Source organism: Triturus cristatus, chromosome 12 (assembly GCF_964204655.1).
Source record: "Triturus cristatus chromosome 12, aTriCri1.1, whole genome shotgun sequence".
NCBI classification, from domain to species: Eukaryota; Metazoa; Chordata; class Amphibia; order Caudata; family Salamandridae; genus Triturus; species Triturus cristatus.
Genome location: NC_140595.1, coordinates 108,431,170 through 108,446,626, shown reverse-complemented (window position 1 = coordinate 108,446,626; position 15,457 = coordinate 108,431,170). Strand labels below are relative to the sequence as shown.

At 49.1% G+C, this 15,457-nt stretch overlaps 1 protein-coding gene across 1 annotated transcript in view; it reads left to right on the top strand.

Moving 5' to 3' along the window:
- LOC146772770 (uncharacterized) overlaps nt 1-15,457 on the top strand; it is a 247,132-nt gene that overhangs the window by 172,828 nt on the left and 58,847 nt on the right. Inside the window, 1 exon segment of the mRNA XM_085637032.1 lies at nt 8,844-8,939. Within this exon segment, the coding sequence (XP_085493158.1) occupies nt 8,844-8,939 (96 nt within the window).

Here is a 15,457-nt window from a genome sequence, read left to right as displayed (position 1 = left end):
CATTGTGAGTGAACTGACAGCAGCTCTCCATCCAAAAGACACCCCACCCTTGCAAGGCAGATCAAATCCCTTGCAATTTTCTACCACTGCAAGCTCATCGACATACACGACACCCTTGGCACACAGAGGCAGACAGCACTATTATCTGCGGGACAAACCCCCCTCAGGTTCTGGACTCTCATCAGCAGCAAATACACCACCTGGCTCATGTGCACCATCCACTCTGGCTCTCAATCAGGCCCCTTCCCACACAACATCTCAACTAGGCCTGGGCGGTAAATTCCGTTCCGTTCGCGGAATTTGCGGAATTTGGGTAATTTCGCGTTCCGCGGAGAACGCGAAATTGCCCAAAAACCTGCGTTCCGCAACTTCGCGAAATTTTTTGCTTGTTCGCGTTCTCAATATGCGTGTTCGTGAGATATTTCACCTCGAGCACGCAAACAGCGATCGCGAACAGGAAAAAAGTATCGCGAACAAGCAATTCCGCGCGTTCGCGGAATTTCTGCGTGTTCGCGGAGATTTTTTACCGTTTCGCGGAGATTTGCGTAACGCGATTACGCAAATTCCGCCCACCCCTAATCTCAACCACATCATTCCCCATCCTTGAAGCCCACGTCCAGCACGTCATGAATGTCTCCTTTGAGTTTGCCACATTCCATGGGAGCTGGAGGCATGCGGAGACCCAGGCCCTTCTTAAACAACGGACGGCAGTACCGCAGGATCTCCTGGAACATCACCATGCTTCCCTACCCAGCAAATGTCATCAGGAAGACACTCAATGAGCAACTGACAAACTTCCTCCACTCAAACAGCTCCAGGCAACCGGCACCAGACCATCTTCCACAGTAATCACACCACTGCAAACGTCATCATTGCCACCAACGACAACTATGCCCTGCTCAACAATGGTGAGACCACCCCCCTTGACCTCTCAACCGCATTCTACACCATGTGCTACCACACTGTCAGCTCACACATCTCCAACACTGGTATCCAGAGGAGGGCCCAGGATTAAATCAACAAGTAGCTCACCAGCAAGGCCCAGGGAGTCGGCATGTAGTACACTGGGGTCATCTGGCCCATGCCCCAGGGCTCATCTCTCAACGTGACGATCTTCAATGTCTCCATGACCCCCCTCTCCACCATCACATGCGCACACGACCTCATCATCATCTCGTATGCCATTGACGCCCAGCTGCTCCTCACCCTCAACAAAGACCCAGCCATTGCGAGATCCAACCTTCAAGAAGGCATGAGATCCGATAACGAATGGCTGAACATCAGCCACCTGAGGCTGGACTTGGACAGGACTGAGGTCATCATCTGAGGATTGTCAACTTATGGCTGGGTCAACTCCTTGTGTCCCACCGGCCTGGGCACCGCACCATCACCCAGTGGCCACGCACGCAAGCTGGTGTTCATCATGGACTCATCGCTCACAATTACCATGCAACTCAACACCATCTGTACCTCATGCTGCAACACCCTCCGCATGCTGCAAATGATCCACAGATAGATCTACTCCAAGGCAAGACAGACCGTCCCCCAGGTCCACGACACCAGCTGTGTCAACTACAACACCGCCCTCTACGGAGGAACATCAGCAAAACTGCAGGAGAACTTGTCCACATCCAGGGTGCATCCGCACACCTCATCTTCAACATCCCCCGCCCCAGCCACATCACTGTCCACCTGAGATAGCTACAATGGCTCACTGTCTGCTGCAGGATCACCTTCAGACTCCTCAACCACACTCAGGAGGAAGTCCACAACCCCAGACCCAAAACCGAACTTGGACGTCTGTCATCGAACACCCCGTTGGCCCAACTGCGTGCAGTCAACCTTGCCCTGGCCACCATTCATCACATCCACAGAACAACTGCATGCAGGAGATAGTTCTCCCACCACGCCAAGCAGACCTGGGACTCCCTCCCCGGGCACCTCCACATGACCCATGACCTCTACGCCTTCATGATACTCTTCCAAATAGGTCTGTCCGAGCAGTATTGCAAGCCCCCCCTCAGCAGCTTGAGGCCATCACGGATGAGTATTGGGCTCCATGTCTGTATTTGATGATACATTGTGACCCATGTGTGTCCTCAACCGGACTCAGATCCCAGTGTATGGATGGCTGGAGTTAGTTCCACACTCAGGCATACTTTGACATATCCCCACACGTATGTTGTGGACTCATGCTAAATGACTGCAACATAAAATTTCAATTATTCTTTTTTGTATTATAGGTCGGGGGCGTGATTTGTGCACAGAAAAAGGTGCAATACAGGGACCATAGAATCCAAAGTTCACATGGGGAGATGGGATCCTTGGCATTTGAAGTCAGCAGAGTCCAGACCACAGTGTTTGGCATCATTGGTCAGACTGTGACCAGCAAGTCCATGTGGCAGATAATGTCAGTCAATGAGGTGATGCTGTCGCACATGAAGGCCAGGTGCCAGGCCAGGTGACCTGGGAGATGTGGATGGGCCGCTGCCTCTCACGGTCTTTTCCGTGGACAACCCACCTTCCTCGGGGGACCCTCAGATGCAGGCCTTGACGATGCTTGGGACGCTCCGTCGGACGAATCCTCCTCCCTCCCTGTGGCTGGTGGTGGTTTTCGCCTGGTGGCACAGGGAGGGTTGCCCATGTTGTCAGCGATCTGACGGAGTGAATGGCTTATGTCCCTTTGCACCGCCAGGAGCTCAACCAGTCTTGCCTCCATCCGTCCTTGGTGTTCTTGTTGACTGGCGTGTTGCTCGGCCTGCTGGTTCTTCATCTCTGTGATGGTCCCCTTTATCTCTGTGAGGGACCCCACTACATGGCTGAACTCCCTGGTGTCACGCCGGTATGCGTCCATGATGTTGTGAATGTGTGACATACCGGTCCCTTCAGCTGGCTGGTGAGGTTCTCGCCTCCGCCTGCCTACACTCCCACCACCCCTGCCAACACGAGCCTGGGCTGCCGTTGTGGGCACATCGGGTCTAAGGGACCCCTGAGGGATGGCAGTGGCGGTGTTGTCTGCCTCCTCCTGGGTGCCCGGCGCACCTTCTCCCTCCTGGTCAGACTGGCTCAGTTGTTCACTGCGGGCACGGCTCCTCGGTGTCTCCTGGGATGTGGCAGGAATGGGGGTGGTGGTTGGCACAGATGTTCCTGAACCAGGTGCTGCAGGGGCTTGGACACCAGAGGGTCCAGGTTGGTCGGGGTCATCCGCGGAGTGTTGAGAGGCGTCGTTGCCGGTGGGATCAGGTTCCTCCCGAGCCTGGGACTGTGATTCTTCACCCCCATTATTGGGGGGAGATTCATCACGTTGCCCTGTGTATGAGAGACAGACAATGTTAATGCTGTTTCATGCAACATCCATGTTTCACACATTCAAGTTGGCACTGTTCCTCCAGGTAGTTGTATGTGCCTAGCATTCTCCTCAATGTTCACTTGTGGATGGGTGGGACAGATTGATATGTTCTCCTGAGTCTTTGACATGTCGATTTTTGGCTTGGATGCTTCTTCGGCTATGTATAGGTCTTGTTGTGTTACATGTCCATTGTGACAGTGGGTAAATCCATTGCCTGTCCCGGGGGTGTCTGCTTGTGTAAGGGGTGTGTGTGACAGGGCCTGCTGGTGGGTGTAGTGTGATTTGGCACTGGGGCTCCCAGGTGATGTAGCTGTCCCCCCATGGAGCATGCTGCCATGACAGTGAGTGTGAGTTCCTGTCCTAGATATCTGACCTTGTTGTCTTGGTGTTTGTGTTTGCACTGGTCACAGGAGGGCCTTGTGCTGCCTACACGAGGGCCAAGTGTCAGCTATCTTGTCAGTACTTTCCCAGTCTCTGTGCATTGCGCATGGTGTATGGGTATGTACCTGGGCCATATGGGATGAGGGCAATTGTGTCTGATTTGGAGTTCAAAAATGCGTTTTGTAAGTTGCCCTTGTCTCCACTTGGTCGCGCGGCGCTGTTTAAAATGATGTCCCTTCCCAGATTTCTTTATGCACTCCAGAACTCCTTCGATGTCATTCCGGCGGCCTACTTTAGGGAAGTGGAGAGTTTGCAGAGGAGACTGGTTTGGGACGGGCGAGCGCGTATCGCTTTGGCAAAGCTGACTCTCCCCTGGTATGACGGGGGCATCGCGCTTCCTGATATTAGACGGTACTATTGGGCCTCCCAGCTGTCTGCCATTAACCATGCTACGTACGCTCCTGGTTTGAACCCGGCATATGAGATGGATAAATTCCTGCTTCCCGGCGGTAACTATAACAGAGCGCTTTACTCTCGATCCGCTGGTAGGACCCTTACGGGCCCTACTAGGATTGCGGTACGTGTGTGGAAGGCGGCGAACGTAGCGATGGGCTGGAGTGAGCGTTTAACGTGTGCCACTCCTTTATTCGCCTCAGAACGCTTGGGAAGCCTCTGGACAACGAAAGGCTTCGAGCACTGGGACACGATCGGCATCAGCAGAGTGGGGGACCTGTGGGTTAAAGGTGCGGTTAAATCCTTTGCGGTGCTCCAGAGCGAGCACGAGCTTAGTGAAAGAGAGTTCTTCCGTTATGCACAGGTTCGGCACGCCCTGCTCTCGGTCTTTGGTGAGGGGACCACGGTCCCTGCTTCTTCGCCTCTCGAGGACCGCATACTCGATGGTCACGTCCCCGACAGTACTATCTCCTTGATTTACAAAAAACTGATAAACAATCGGGCTGACCTCTTGGTGCGTCTTCGGGAGGCATGGACGGGAGATGGGGTGGAGTTGGACGACGAGGACTGGCAGACTGCACTGTCATCCCCTAAGGAGGTGGCCATCCCGGCCCGTCTCCGTCTGGTCCAGCTTAAGATTCTCCATCGTGTATATGTGACGGGCCCCCGCTTGGTCTCGATGGGGTTCTCTGACTACGGACTCTGTAAGCGTGGCTGCGGGCTCAGTGCCACCTTTCTCCACATTCTATGGGAATGCCGCGAGGTGGCGGAATATTGGCGCCAGGTGCATGATATTATGAGACGAGTCACCGGGGTCGCTCTGCTGCCGGAGGTGCGTCGCTGTGTTCTGAATGTATGGGAGCCCAATGACTATAATGCGGCTCAGGCTCGGTGGGCGGCCTTGGGGAACATGATCGCAAAGAGAGATATAGCGCAGCTTTGGGGTTCCCAACGGCCTCCCACCGTGTCCGTATGGAAGGAGAACATGGACTGGTGCATGTTCAGGGAGAAAACTGTGTATGTGGCTCGTGGTAAACCGGGGGCTTGGGGTAGAATTTGGGGGCAGTGGAACGTGTATCGCGGGTCTATCTGTGCTCCCCCCCTGGTGGATACCTCTGGGGTTGCCTCGTCCCCCTGATCCTTGAGGGTTCCTTGCTTATCTCGTACTTCGGAGTACAGATTTGGTTCTCCCGTGGCCCCCCCCTCCCTCTCAGGCCTTCTTTTATTGACCGCCCTCGGGTGGTCGGGTGTGGACTCCCCCGGCTGTGGTTCGACGCCCATTTCAAGTCGTTTCGCCTTGCTTTTTGTTTTTCTTTATTTTTGTTGGTATTTATATTAAAAGTGTGTATCCTGACTTCCCTTATGTGCAGTCTGATCTACTGTGATATAGCGGAGCCCCTGTGGGCCAGTCATTGTTTTTGATCTGCTTGACCACTTTAACTACTAGCGGCCGACCCTGGCGGTTGTAGGCCCGTGCTTGTAACCTTTTCTCTGCACAATAAAACTTTTTTTTAAAAAAATGCGTTTTGTGACACCCACCCTCCCAGCATACCGGACATCCATTCTTGGGTTAGTGCTTCGTGTAGCATGGGACATAGCATGGCCTTGCTTTCTCAATGGGGCATACACATGTTAGTGGCATTAGCGTTGTTTTTGACTGTGGTTCTGGCCGGTGAGGGCTTGGGGGTAGTTGCGTGCATTTTGTGTTATTGTGGTGTGGATGCCATTACCCCCATGTTACATAAGTTGTTTGTGTACTCACCAGGCTCTGGCAGTCCTTGAAGTCCATGTACTCCCACCGACGGAAGCAGGGCCATCACCTTCTCCTCCCAGGGATGGAAATGTACTGGTCTGCGGGGCCCACCACCTCCAGTGATGTTGCTCTGGGCGTAGTCGTCATTCATTTTTCGCTTGACTGACCTCCGCAGATCGTACCACCTGGCTTGGCATTCAGTCCTGGTCCTTCTGATGGGTGCAACAGCATTCACCCTATCGCCGATCCTCTGCCACAGGCGTGATTTTTCGCCTATGCTGGTCTGTCTGGCCAATGTTCCAAACAGCTGTGGCTCGACTCTGATGACTTCATTGACAAGGATCTCCAGCTCCTCCCTTGTGAACTTTGGATTCTTGTCTGTGGGCATGGTGTGGGGTGAGGGTGTGGATGGTTGTGGGTGTGTGGGTCTGAATGTGAAGGTGTGGGTCGGAATGTGAAGAGGGGGTATGTGTGAAGGAGGTTGTGTGAAGGTGTATATGTTAAGGTGGATGGGTGCAGTTGTTGGTGTGTGCTCTCTAGCTGCAGTGAGTCTGTTGCAAAGGCTCATGGTTTGTGTGTGTGGGCCCTTTTTATTGGTCCATTTGTGGGTGGGCCTCAGTTTGAATTTTTGGTGGGTGTGTTATAAGGGGTGGTTGTGAGTTTGCCCCTCTGTTTGCCTGTTTGGATGTGGCCAGGTCAGTCATTTCCATGTTTTGTGCACTGTAGACGTGTTTTGCGGTGTTGTGCGAGTCGAATAGACGCTCCTTGTGCTGTTTTACAGTATCCGTGGTTCAGTACGACTCGTTTCGTTGTATTTGCTTCTGTTTTTTTTGTGTGTCCGACTCGGTCATATGCGACGTTCTCCGCGGTACGAGTCGTACTCCGACATGTTCCCAGGGGTGCGACTCGTACAGGGGTACGAGTCGTACATGCATACACCCCCATGCATTGTGTATGTACGGTGCGTACCCCAACATTGCATATGTACGGTGCGTACCCCAACATTGCATATGTACGGTGCATACCCCAACATTGCGTATGTACGGTGCGTACACCAACATTGCGTATGTACGGTGCGTACACCAACATTGCGTATGTACGGTGCGTACACCAACGGTGCGTACATACGCGATGTTGTTGTAAGGTGCATACATATGCATGGGGGGTGCCTGTACGACTCGTACCCCTGTACGACTCGCACCCCGGGAACAACTTTTCCCGGGATACGAGTCATACAAAGTTCGCTTCGTAGCGGGTAAATTCATTCCCCGTGTACGGGACGTTTTCCGTACCATTCGTAAATCGGAAAGCTGGTCCGGATCGTACTTGTACGGTCGGACTGTATTTTTACAATTCGTACGGAAAAGTGTCCGGGTCCGTCTCGTACAACTTTTCCCGATCCGATTCGTATGGATCGGGCCGATCCGTATGTAATTTTCCCGTACGAATTGTACTTCCCGGGTCGGAGGGACTTGTACGATCCGTGCGGAAAAAATTACAGATACGAGTCGTACGGAAAAAAAAAATACAGGATCGGAATTGACCCCTAAATGTTTACTGATAATTATTTGTTTTATTGCCGCTATTTTTCACAGCGTCGGCCTTTAGTGGAGGAGCAGCCATGCATGTTTATAACACACTAAGGATACAGAAGCAAAATTTGGTTGATTACAAAAACTGTCTTGGGAATTTCGATAGTAGGACAGACAGATACAAACATTTGTACAAACTCTGACCTGGTGGAAGTGGGTTCTGTAAAACAAAGTAATGTTTTTGCGAGGAACATATGGTTCTTATTCCATCCAAATAAGGAGTGAGGGCTCAATCTCTAATAAAGATAAATGTTGTAAATGAGTGTTCCTGCATTGAAGGAGAAGGTCTCACTTTTTGTCGTTCTTTGCCGCGGGGATCTTGCACCCCATCATATTGTTCCTGATGGTGTGGCCAGAGAAGGTACTTTCCGTCCTTTAGTTCAATGTACTGGTGGGAATAACTTTCCAAATGGCGGGCGCACAGTGACCTCAACTTGATGTGAGTTTGAAGGATTGACACTGGAGGGGGCTGAATATATACAGGTGGCTGTTTTTACTGGTATCGCTGAGTGGTGTTTCCATGGAAGACGACCTTCTCAATGGTCTTTTGATGTATGCTGTCTTAAAATGTTATACCTATATCTTTATGCATCTTTATATCATGATACGCCATGCTATTATCTTTCATGTATGTAAGCGCTCTGATACCCATGGGTCTAGCTAGCGCTATATGAAACTTAGGAATAAATAAAATGGTAAAAGTCTAATCCAGGACAAACGTGGAGACTGGAAATGTATGTATGAAATTTATTAATGATATGCTATGTAGCATAATAATGAAGGCGAACCCTAAGCATGAACCAGCCTTGTCTGAGTATCAAGTGACCCCACATCACTGAACCTTTAGTCATTCGACCCCTGCATGAGAATTTTAGTGTGTACCCACGCAAGTTGAGGATATTTTAGAGTACTAGACAGCATTACTGAAGATCAAACTAAAATAAAAAAAATGCAAATGCCCACATTGAGTTAAAAAAGAAAGAACATGTTGATCACGTGTGTCTAATCCTTTAATTAGTCACTCACTAAAGCAGGCATTACTTCTAACGAGACAGCAGCTCTGAATGGCCTTCATGTTGAAGATGTACCTGTTAAAAAGTTTATCTTGGTGCAAGCTGAGTTTATTTCCTCTTTAAACCTTACTTTGCTGCATAACAGAACTGCCAGTCTTGTTGATCCTTTTCAACAAAATAATGACTTTCTGCAAGAGAACCCTACTCCCTCATTTTCTGGTTGTCAATCAGACATTGATGTTTTAATTTCATAATTTCATTGACTGATGCTCATTTTATCCAACTTATTTCTTCGTTTAAAGGTGGAAAGCTCAAATTGAAAACGTAGTGGAAGTTGCAACGAGGAACTTCAGTAGCCGGGGGCAGGAGCCAGTCAATCACACGCCTCCTCCTGTCAGGTGAAGTGAACAGTCTTATTTCCTGGATTTATCAATAACTTGGCAGATATTGAATTCTGTGCAGTGTTGGCTATTGCCAGTATGTTGAAGTGACTAACAAAATGTCCAACACAAGCACACTTATAGCCATGAGTGGCAAATGGTTATTTGGAGTTTTGATTCTATTATGAATTCACGTTGTAGTTAGAATTTTAAATAGCCCTGATTCATTCTGGAGCACAATATTAACTTCAGGATTTTTTACACGATAAGGGAATGACAAGACTTCACAAATGGGCAAATTCGTAGACCGGAGAACACAGAATAATGTTCAGTTAGCTAGTTAAATAAGTTCTAGATTGAACAATGTTTTATGGATCATGTGCACTTACTCACATTGTTTAGTTACTTCAACCAGTGCCCTAGAAAAATAAGCAAAAATGTAATTGCACAATGATGCTATTTTAGAGCTATGGGTGTTTCTCTTACACTGGGTAGCGCTTTCTGCCTGCTCTTCTTAGCTGGAAAAAAAATCCCTACATGATGACATTGCTGGTCTTTCTATCATTTAGGGCCTTATTACGGGTTTGGCTGCCCTCCTGCAGTGCCACCCACAGGAGGACTGCCAAAGCCGTTGTGCGCTTGCCTGCCGGATTACGATTGTAATCAATGGTGTGCAGCCAGTGCTGGGTTGGTCTCCCGGCGGTGGGCTGCTATGATGATCATGCGAGAGCCTAACATGCAGCCCGCCGCCTTGACAACACCTGAAGTATGTTCCTGCATGGTGTGGCATGCATGCCACACCCTGGAGGGACAGGGATGCAATTCCAGGTGGGCAACATGTGCCCCCCTGAATTCACCCCCACGCCCAGAGGCAGCACGGGGGCCCTGTTAGGGCCCCCTTAGTTACCTCTCTGTCACCCTTTCCATGACAGGCCTCCCCCCTTTAAAAAGGTGGTTGACAGACAACTCAGAATATGCTTGGTGGTGCTGCAGCGGCACTCCCAGGATATTCCTGCTCCTGACTGCTGCACAACAGCCGCGGGATCCTGGATTCCCCGGCGGACACATCGCTCCTGTGGCGCTCCGACTGCACACTGCGGGCCCGCAGTGTGTAGGGGGTCGGACCACCACAGTGACGCCGTACTCGCAATAAGGCCCTTAATGTTATTGACATCAATGTCGCCTAGCCACCACTATAGTGATTGTGATTTGTAATTTCATGGAAGTCTATTCAGTGTGTGTCTTGCTTTTGCTTCATTGCTAAAGCTTTCACATGCCTGGGTGGCACACCTTTGAAAGAGGAGCCCACGGGGTTTCCAAACCCATGCAACTGCCTATGACTTTAACTGAAATCACAGTTTATGAACCAGAGGCCACTGCTTCGTAATGGAAATATTGGAAAGTCTAAAAAGTAGAAGGCGAGAAGACAGTAGATTATCAGGCAACTTTGAAACTGGGGTTTAATCTCCTATCTATTGTCCTAGAACAGATGGCCAGTATATGGGAGATTTATGTAACACAAGATGAACGTTTAAGATGCGTTAATTGCTAGCCTAGGGCATCTATTTTAGCCACTATATTTATTCATTTGGGAATTTTATAAAGTGTTCAATGTCTTCTGTCAGTTGCTTTAAAGTGTTAAAAGTCTTCAAGACAAGTCATCTTTTAGGGTAATTTTTGTCAGATAAGTGAGCTATAACTGTGCCAATTTTCTTTAGCTGTGACCTGTTTACTACAAAAGCTGGTATGAAAGGTTTTTAGATGTTTTCGAAACCCCATGTGGTTTGATTCAGTTCTCAGGTTTGAGTTTGGGGTATTCTAAAACTTAGGGTCTTGAATCTGCCTCTGTGTTTGAGTAATTTTTTATTTTAAAAAAAAAACTTGTTATTGTTTTTGTTGTGAACAAAACAGCAAGACACTTGAGTAGGCATTTTGCTCCTATCTTTTGACAATACAACACCCCAATATACACCCCAGAAGTAAACATCATATCGGCACTGTGGTACATAGCCGGCATCAACATTTCTCATTGCCGCCCCAAGATCTACTACATCAGTCTGAATCAGAGGTGTCATCATGTGGCATCGGTGGCGGGTCACATATTCCACCCCTGAATTTGTTCCATGCTCCCCATACCTTATCCCACTCTGTTTGAGTAATTTGAGGTGATGAGGTGCGCATTGCTCCTTACTCAAATTCATTTTGACATTCTCTAGATTCTGATAGATGATTATAACTGCAGATGCCTTGCCTTTTGAATTCCCGCAGGTATCAGACTGAATCCAGAAACGTTATTAGCAATTGCTCTTACACATTGATAGGCGGTGCCATCAGACTTTGCATTAACTTTGTTGCTCCTTTGCAAATGTTAGCAGGAAACCATATATGTGTACAAGTCTTGCTCATTAGCGTCAGATCCTTATTTTCCTCATTCTTTGATGGTGATCTGGAACTCCACTTCTGAACTTCGTCAGCGTCTTACCTCCTTTAAAAACTCTTTTTTGAAGATGTTTTGCTAGGGATCTCAGGCTACAGGTTTCAGTCGGGGCCACACCTACAGAAAGCAAATATCTGGCACAGACCCGCATGACATCTGTTTGTGGTATCATGGATGTAGGCATGTTCAGAGTCATTGAACAAATGCTCTCTTAAGCGTCCGAAGGCCTTAAGGGATCAGATGACAAAATTGTATGTCACAGAGCACAAAAAACTGTACTGCTAGAAGTCCAGGTCCCCATTCTCTGGTAAGTGCAAGAGAAAGAATGTTACAAATCTCATTGTAAACACAGAAGAGCAGATGGTAGGCCTCCCCTCAGGGCAGATTCCAACCATGGTCCACAGATAGAGCCAATGCGCTGTGAATTTCTCTGTCATTTCCTGTCAATAGATTGCAGTAGCCAACATCACCAATGTTCCTTCCCACTGTTTCCCCACCGTCACCTCTCCAGTGTTCTGTGAATAATCACAAAACCCTCACTACATTGCAGGTTCCACACATGGATGACCTTACCAACAAGCCCACAACACATCCCCCTCGTTATTACAAAAAATTAAAATATATACAAAAAACCCATCAAAACTGATTAACTTCAAGTTGGAAACAAAAACACAGACATCAAAGATAATAACCCTATAGCCTAAATACAAAATGAGAAAAACTAAAATAAACCACAAAATGCATTCTATATTACCATTCTCATAATCTTCTAAACATTTTGACAATTTCCTAATTCTTTTGTCAATGTCATGTCCAGCATCATGTACATTAATGTTCTCATTAGCAGTCCTAGAAGTGACTCCAGACTACTCACCACTCCCACATTAGCTTCTTCCAACACCACTTCCCTCTCTTCAATCATCACAGCCTCACTGCTCTCCTCCAGAAGATCCAAATGTGCAGGTAACTTGTGTTCCCTTCCATTGCTGACTGTTAGACCTGGCACCTTGGCGTGAGTTTCCCTTTCACTTTTTGCTGATGTGCCTCATTGTGTTTTGTTGGTGTTAGCTGCTCAGGGCACTGTGCCACTGCTAATCAGTGCCACAGTGCAAGTGCTCCCTTTGAAAAGTGTATACATTGATTGGTGTCCATGATTGGTTCATTTGGTTTACTGTCAGCCCCTAGTAAAAAGCACCAGGAGTGCCAGGGCTTGTAAATACAAATACCGCTGGTGGGCTTGCAGCATTGGTTGTGCCACCCACAGAAGCGGCCTAGTAAAATGTGTCTAGGATCTGCCACTGCAGAACCTGCGTGCAGTCTGGTACTGTCGCGCTGACTGCGCAAGTGCACCCACTTGCCAGTCCCTAAACCTTCCCTTAACTACATATTAGTCCCCCCTCTGGTAGGCCCAAGGGCAGGGTGCATTGGAGGCATAAGGTAGGACATGCCCTGATGTGTGTGGCATGTCTTAATAGTGAATTAAAGCCATTTTCGTTTTTCACTATTGAAGGCTACCTGCTCTCCATAGGCCAGAATGGGCTGCTGGAATTACTACACGCTGTAATCCCAGTGGACTCATAGAGCATGGCAGAAAGTCATGTTTAGTACGCCTGAACTCAGAATAATAAAATACTTCTTTTAGTAAAGTTTATTTTAATATCCTGTGTTTGTAAATACTACTTTTAGAAAGTTAGTATTTACTGACCTGGCCATTTCAGTCTGCCTCTGCGCTGTGTGTGTGTGTTCTGCCTAGTAACAGGGAAGGAGCAGGGCTGGGGAATCCCAGGAGACAGGCTGGCTGCCAGGTGGTGGGTAGAGAGATTACACCAGGATGGGTGGGAGGAGTACACCTTGACTCTTGAATAGACCTGTGCTCTGCCTCCACAATGCCGGCTCCGCCCCCTGTGGAGCGGCTGATGTCTCTGCCCTGCTGCTGAAAGGAAAGAGCAGAGTCACCACAACAAAGTGCTCCAAAACTGGACTGAGCCAGGCCCAGGTCCCCTGGCGACAAAGAACAAAAGAATTGTGCTATAAAAGAAGGAGCCCTGCTCCTAAGAAATCAGATCCTGTTTGCGCCAAGACGAACCTCTGCCTGAAGGAGAAGGACCTGGAGAAGCTGAAGGAGCAATACTGTCTCTCTGCCTGAGAGACTGGCCTGCAGTGGGTGCCTGTCTGCTGGAAGGAGAGGAAAAGACTAAAGGAAAAAGACTGCATCAACTTGTGCTTTCAAACAATCTCCCACGGCTTGCTTGTGAACTTGCCCCCTGATCTGCGCCCCAGGAACAGTGGCGCTACCTTTCCCCCAGAAGAGGAGAAGCTGCTGGATGCAATCCTGTGACGCTGACCCCCAGAGAACCTGTGTGCCTTTCACTTTCTCTGCACCGCGACATCTGCCACCTGGGGCTACCACGAGCACCGCAAGGACCTGTCTACCTGGTCCCAGCACCGCAAGTGACTGCCCCTCCGAGCCGTAGCTCGCACCGCAAAGAAAAGAACCTGAGTGTCCAACCCCCGAGCCTCTGCGACCCTGCGCCGCCGAGATCACCGCGAGGACCTTTAACACACTGGTGATCCCTGGGAAAGCCGATCGCGCTGCAACGCGCTGAGAATTGCCCCAGAGCTGCTCTCCCTTCCTCTGACCTTGGTCGTGTGGCTGAGACCTTCTACGAGTGTGCCACGAAGCACTGCCGCCCTCTGACTGTGAGGGACGACACCGCGACGTGGGACACCTCTCCGTGGAACCCCGAGGCTGCAGTGACCATCCCCGTGAAGATTAAAGGTATTGGTGACATTTCGCGCTAAAGTACGGCCCGTACTTGCCTTCGTACGAGCCGTACCTGCTTTTGAAGTATCTGGTGACTTGTGCGCGTAATACGGCCCGTACTTGCCTTCGTACGGACCATACTTGCATCGGAAGTATATTGTGACTAGTGCGCGTAATACGGCCCGTACTTGCCTTCGTACGGACCGTACTTGCATCAGAAGTATCTTGTGACTTGTGCCGTACCTGCCTTTGGAAAACTTGTGACTTGTGCGTAGTTCGACCCGTACTGCCCTGGTACGAACCGTACCCGCCTCTGTTGAGCCGTACTTGTGTTGCCGTCCGTGTACGGCGCGTCCCTGCCACTGTACGGACCATACAGCATCCAAAAGCATTGCCGGCGCTCACGCGGGAAGCGTGAGACTTGGCAAGCGAAGCCTGGAACACGTTCGACGCGTACCTACGTAGGTATGGACCGTCTGGCTCAAGGCCTGCATACGCGTACTCACGCGAGAAGCGTGAGAAACGGCACGGCGTACGGAAATAGCGGTACGAAGCGTACCTGAGGCGCTACAAAGCGCACCACACCCCATAGGAGCTTATTTTGCATAGAACTGTGCCATTTTTACAACTGTGGACTGCCTTTAAGCCTTTAAAGAGTAACTGGATTAGTACTTACAAGAGAACTGTATTTTATCAACCTGCCTTCAAGAAATCTTTTATATAAAGACCTATATTTTTACAGAAATACAGCCTTGTGTCTTTGTGTGGTGGGGAAGTGATTATTGTGTGGGGCAACTTGCAACGCTTAACCTAATGCCCTCTGGAATCTAGCCTGACTGTTCGCGCCACGTTACCTAGAGGGTGAGCAGGGGTTATTTTTAAGAGGTGATCCTACGCCCTGACTTAGATGAAAAGGGTCCCTGCTTGTCGCAAGTGCATACCTGCGCCAACCAGAGACCCCGGATTCTAACACTGACCATCTCTCCATCATCTCAAAATCCTCCAAAAAGTCAGATTCAAACTTATGTGACTCCCCATGAACTCGCTTCCATATCTCATTTGGATCCACAGCCACTCAATTAAGATTCCAGACTTTACCATTACTCAACCTCACTGAATTACACAAATCTTCAAAAAGTTTCTCCAGTTCATAAAATCGACAATTCCCTTGAGCTACAAAACCCAGTTTCTTAATCTGAACCCAGTCACCCACTTTGACCGTCACCCATTTTGAACCTCTCTTAGTATCATAATACAACTTACCTTTATAATGACTCTCTTACTTTTCCCCACACTCCTTTAACTGACTAGTATTCCACACATATACAAAATAAC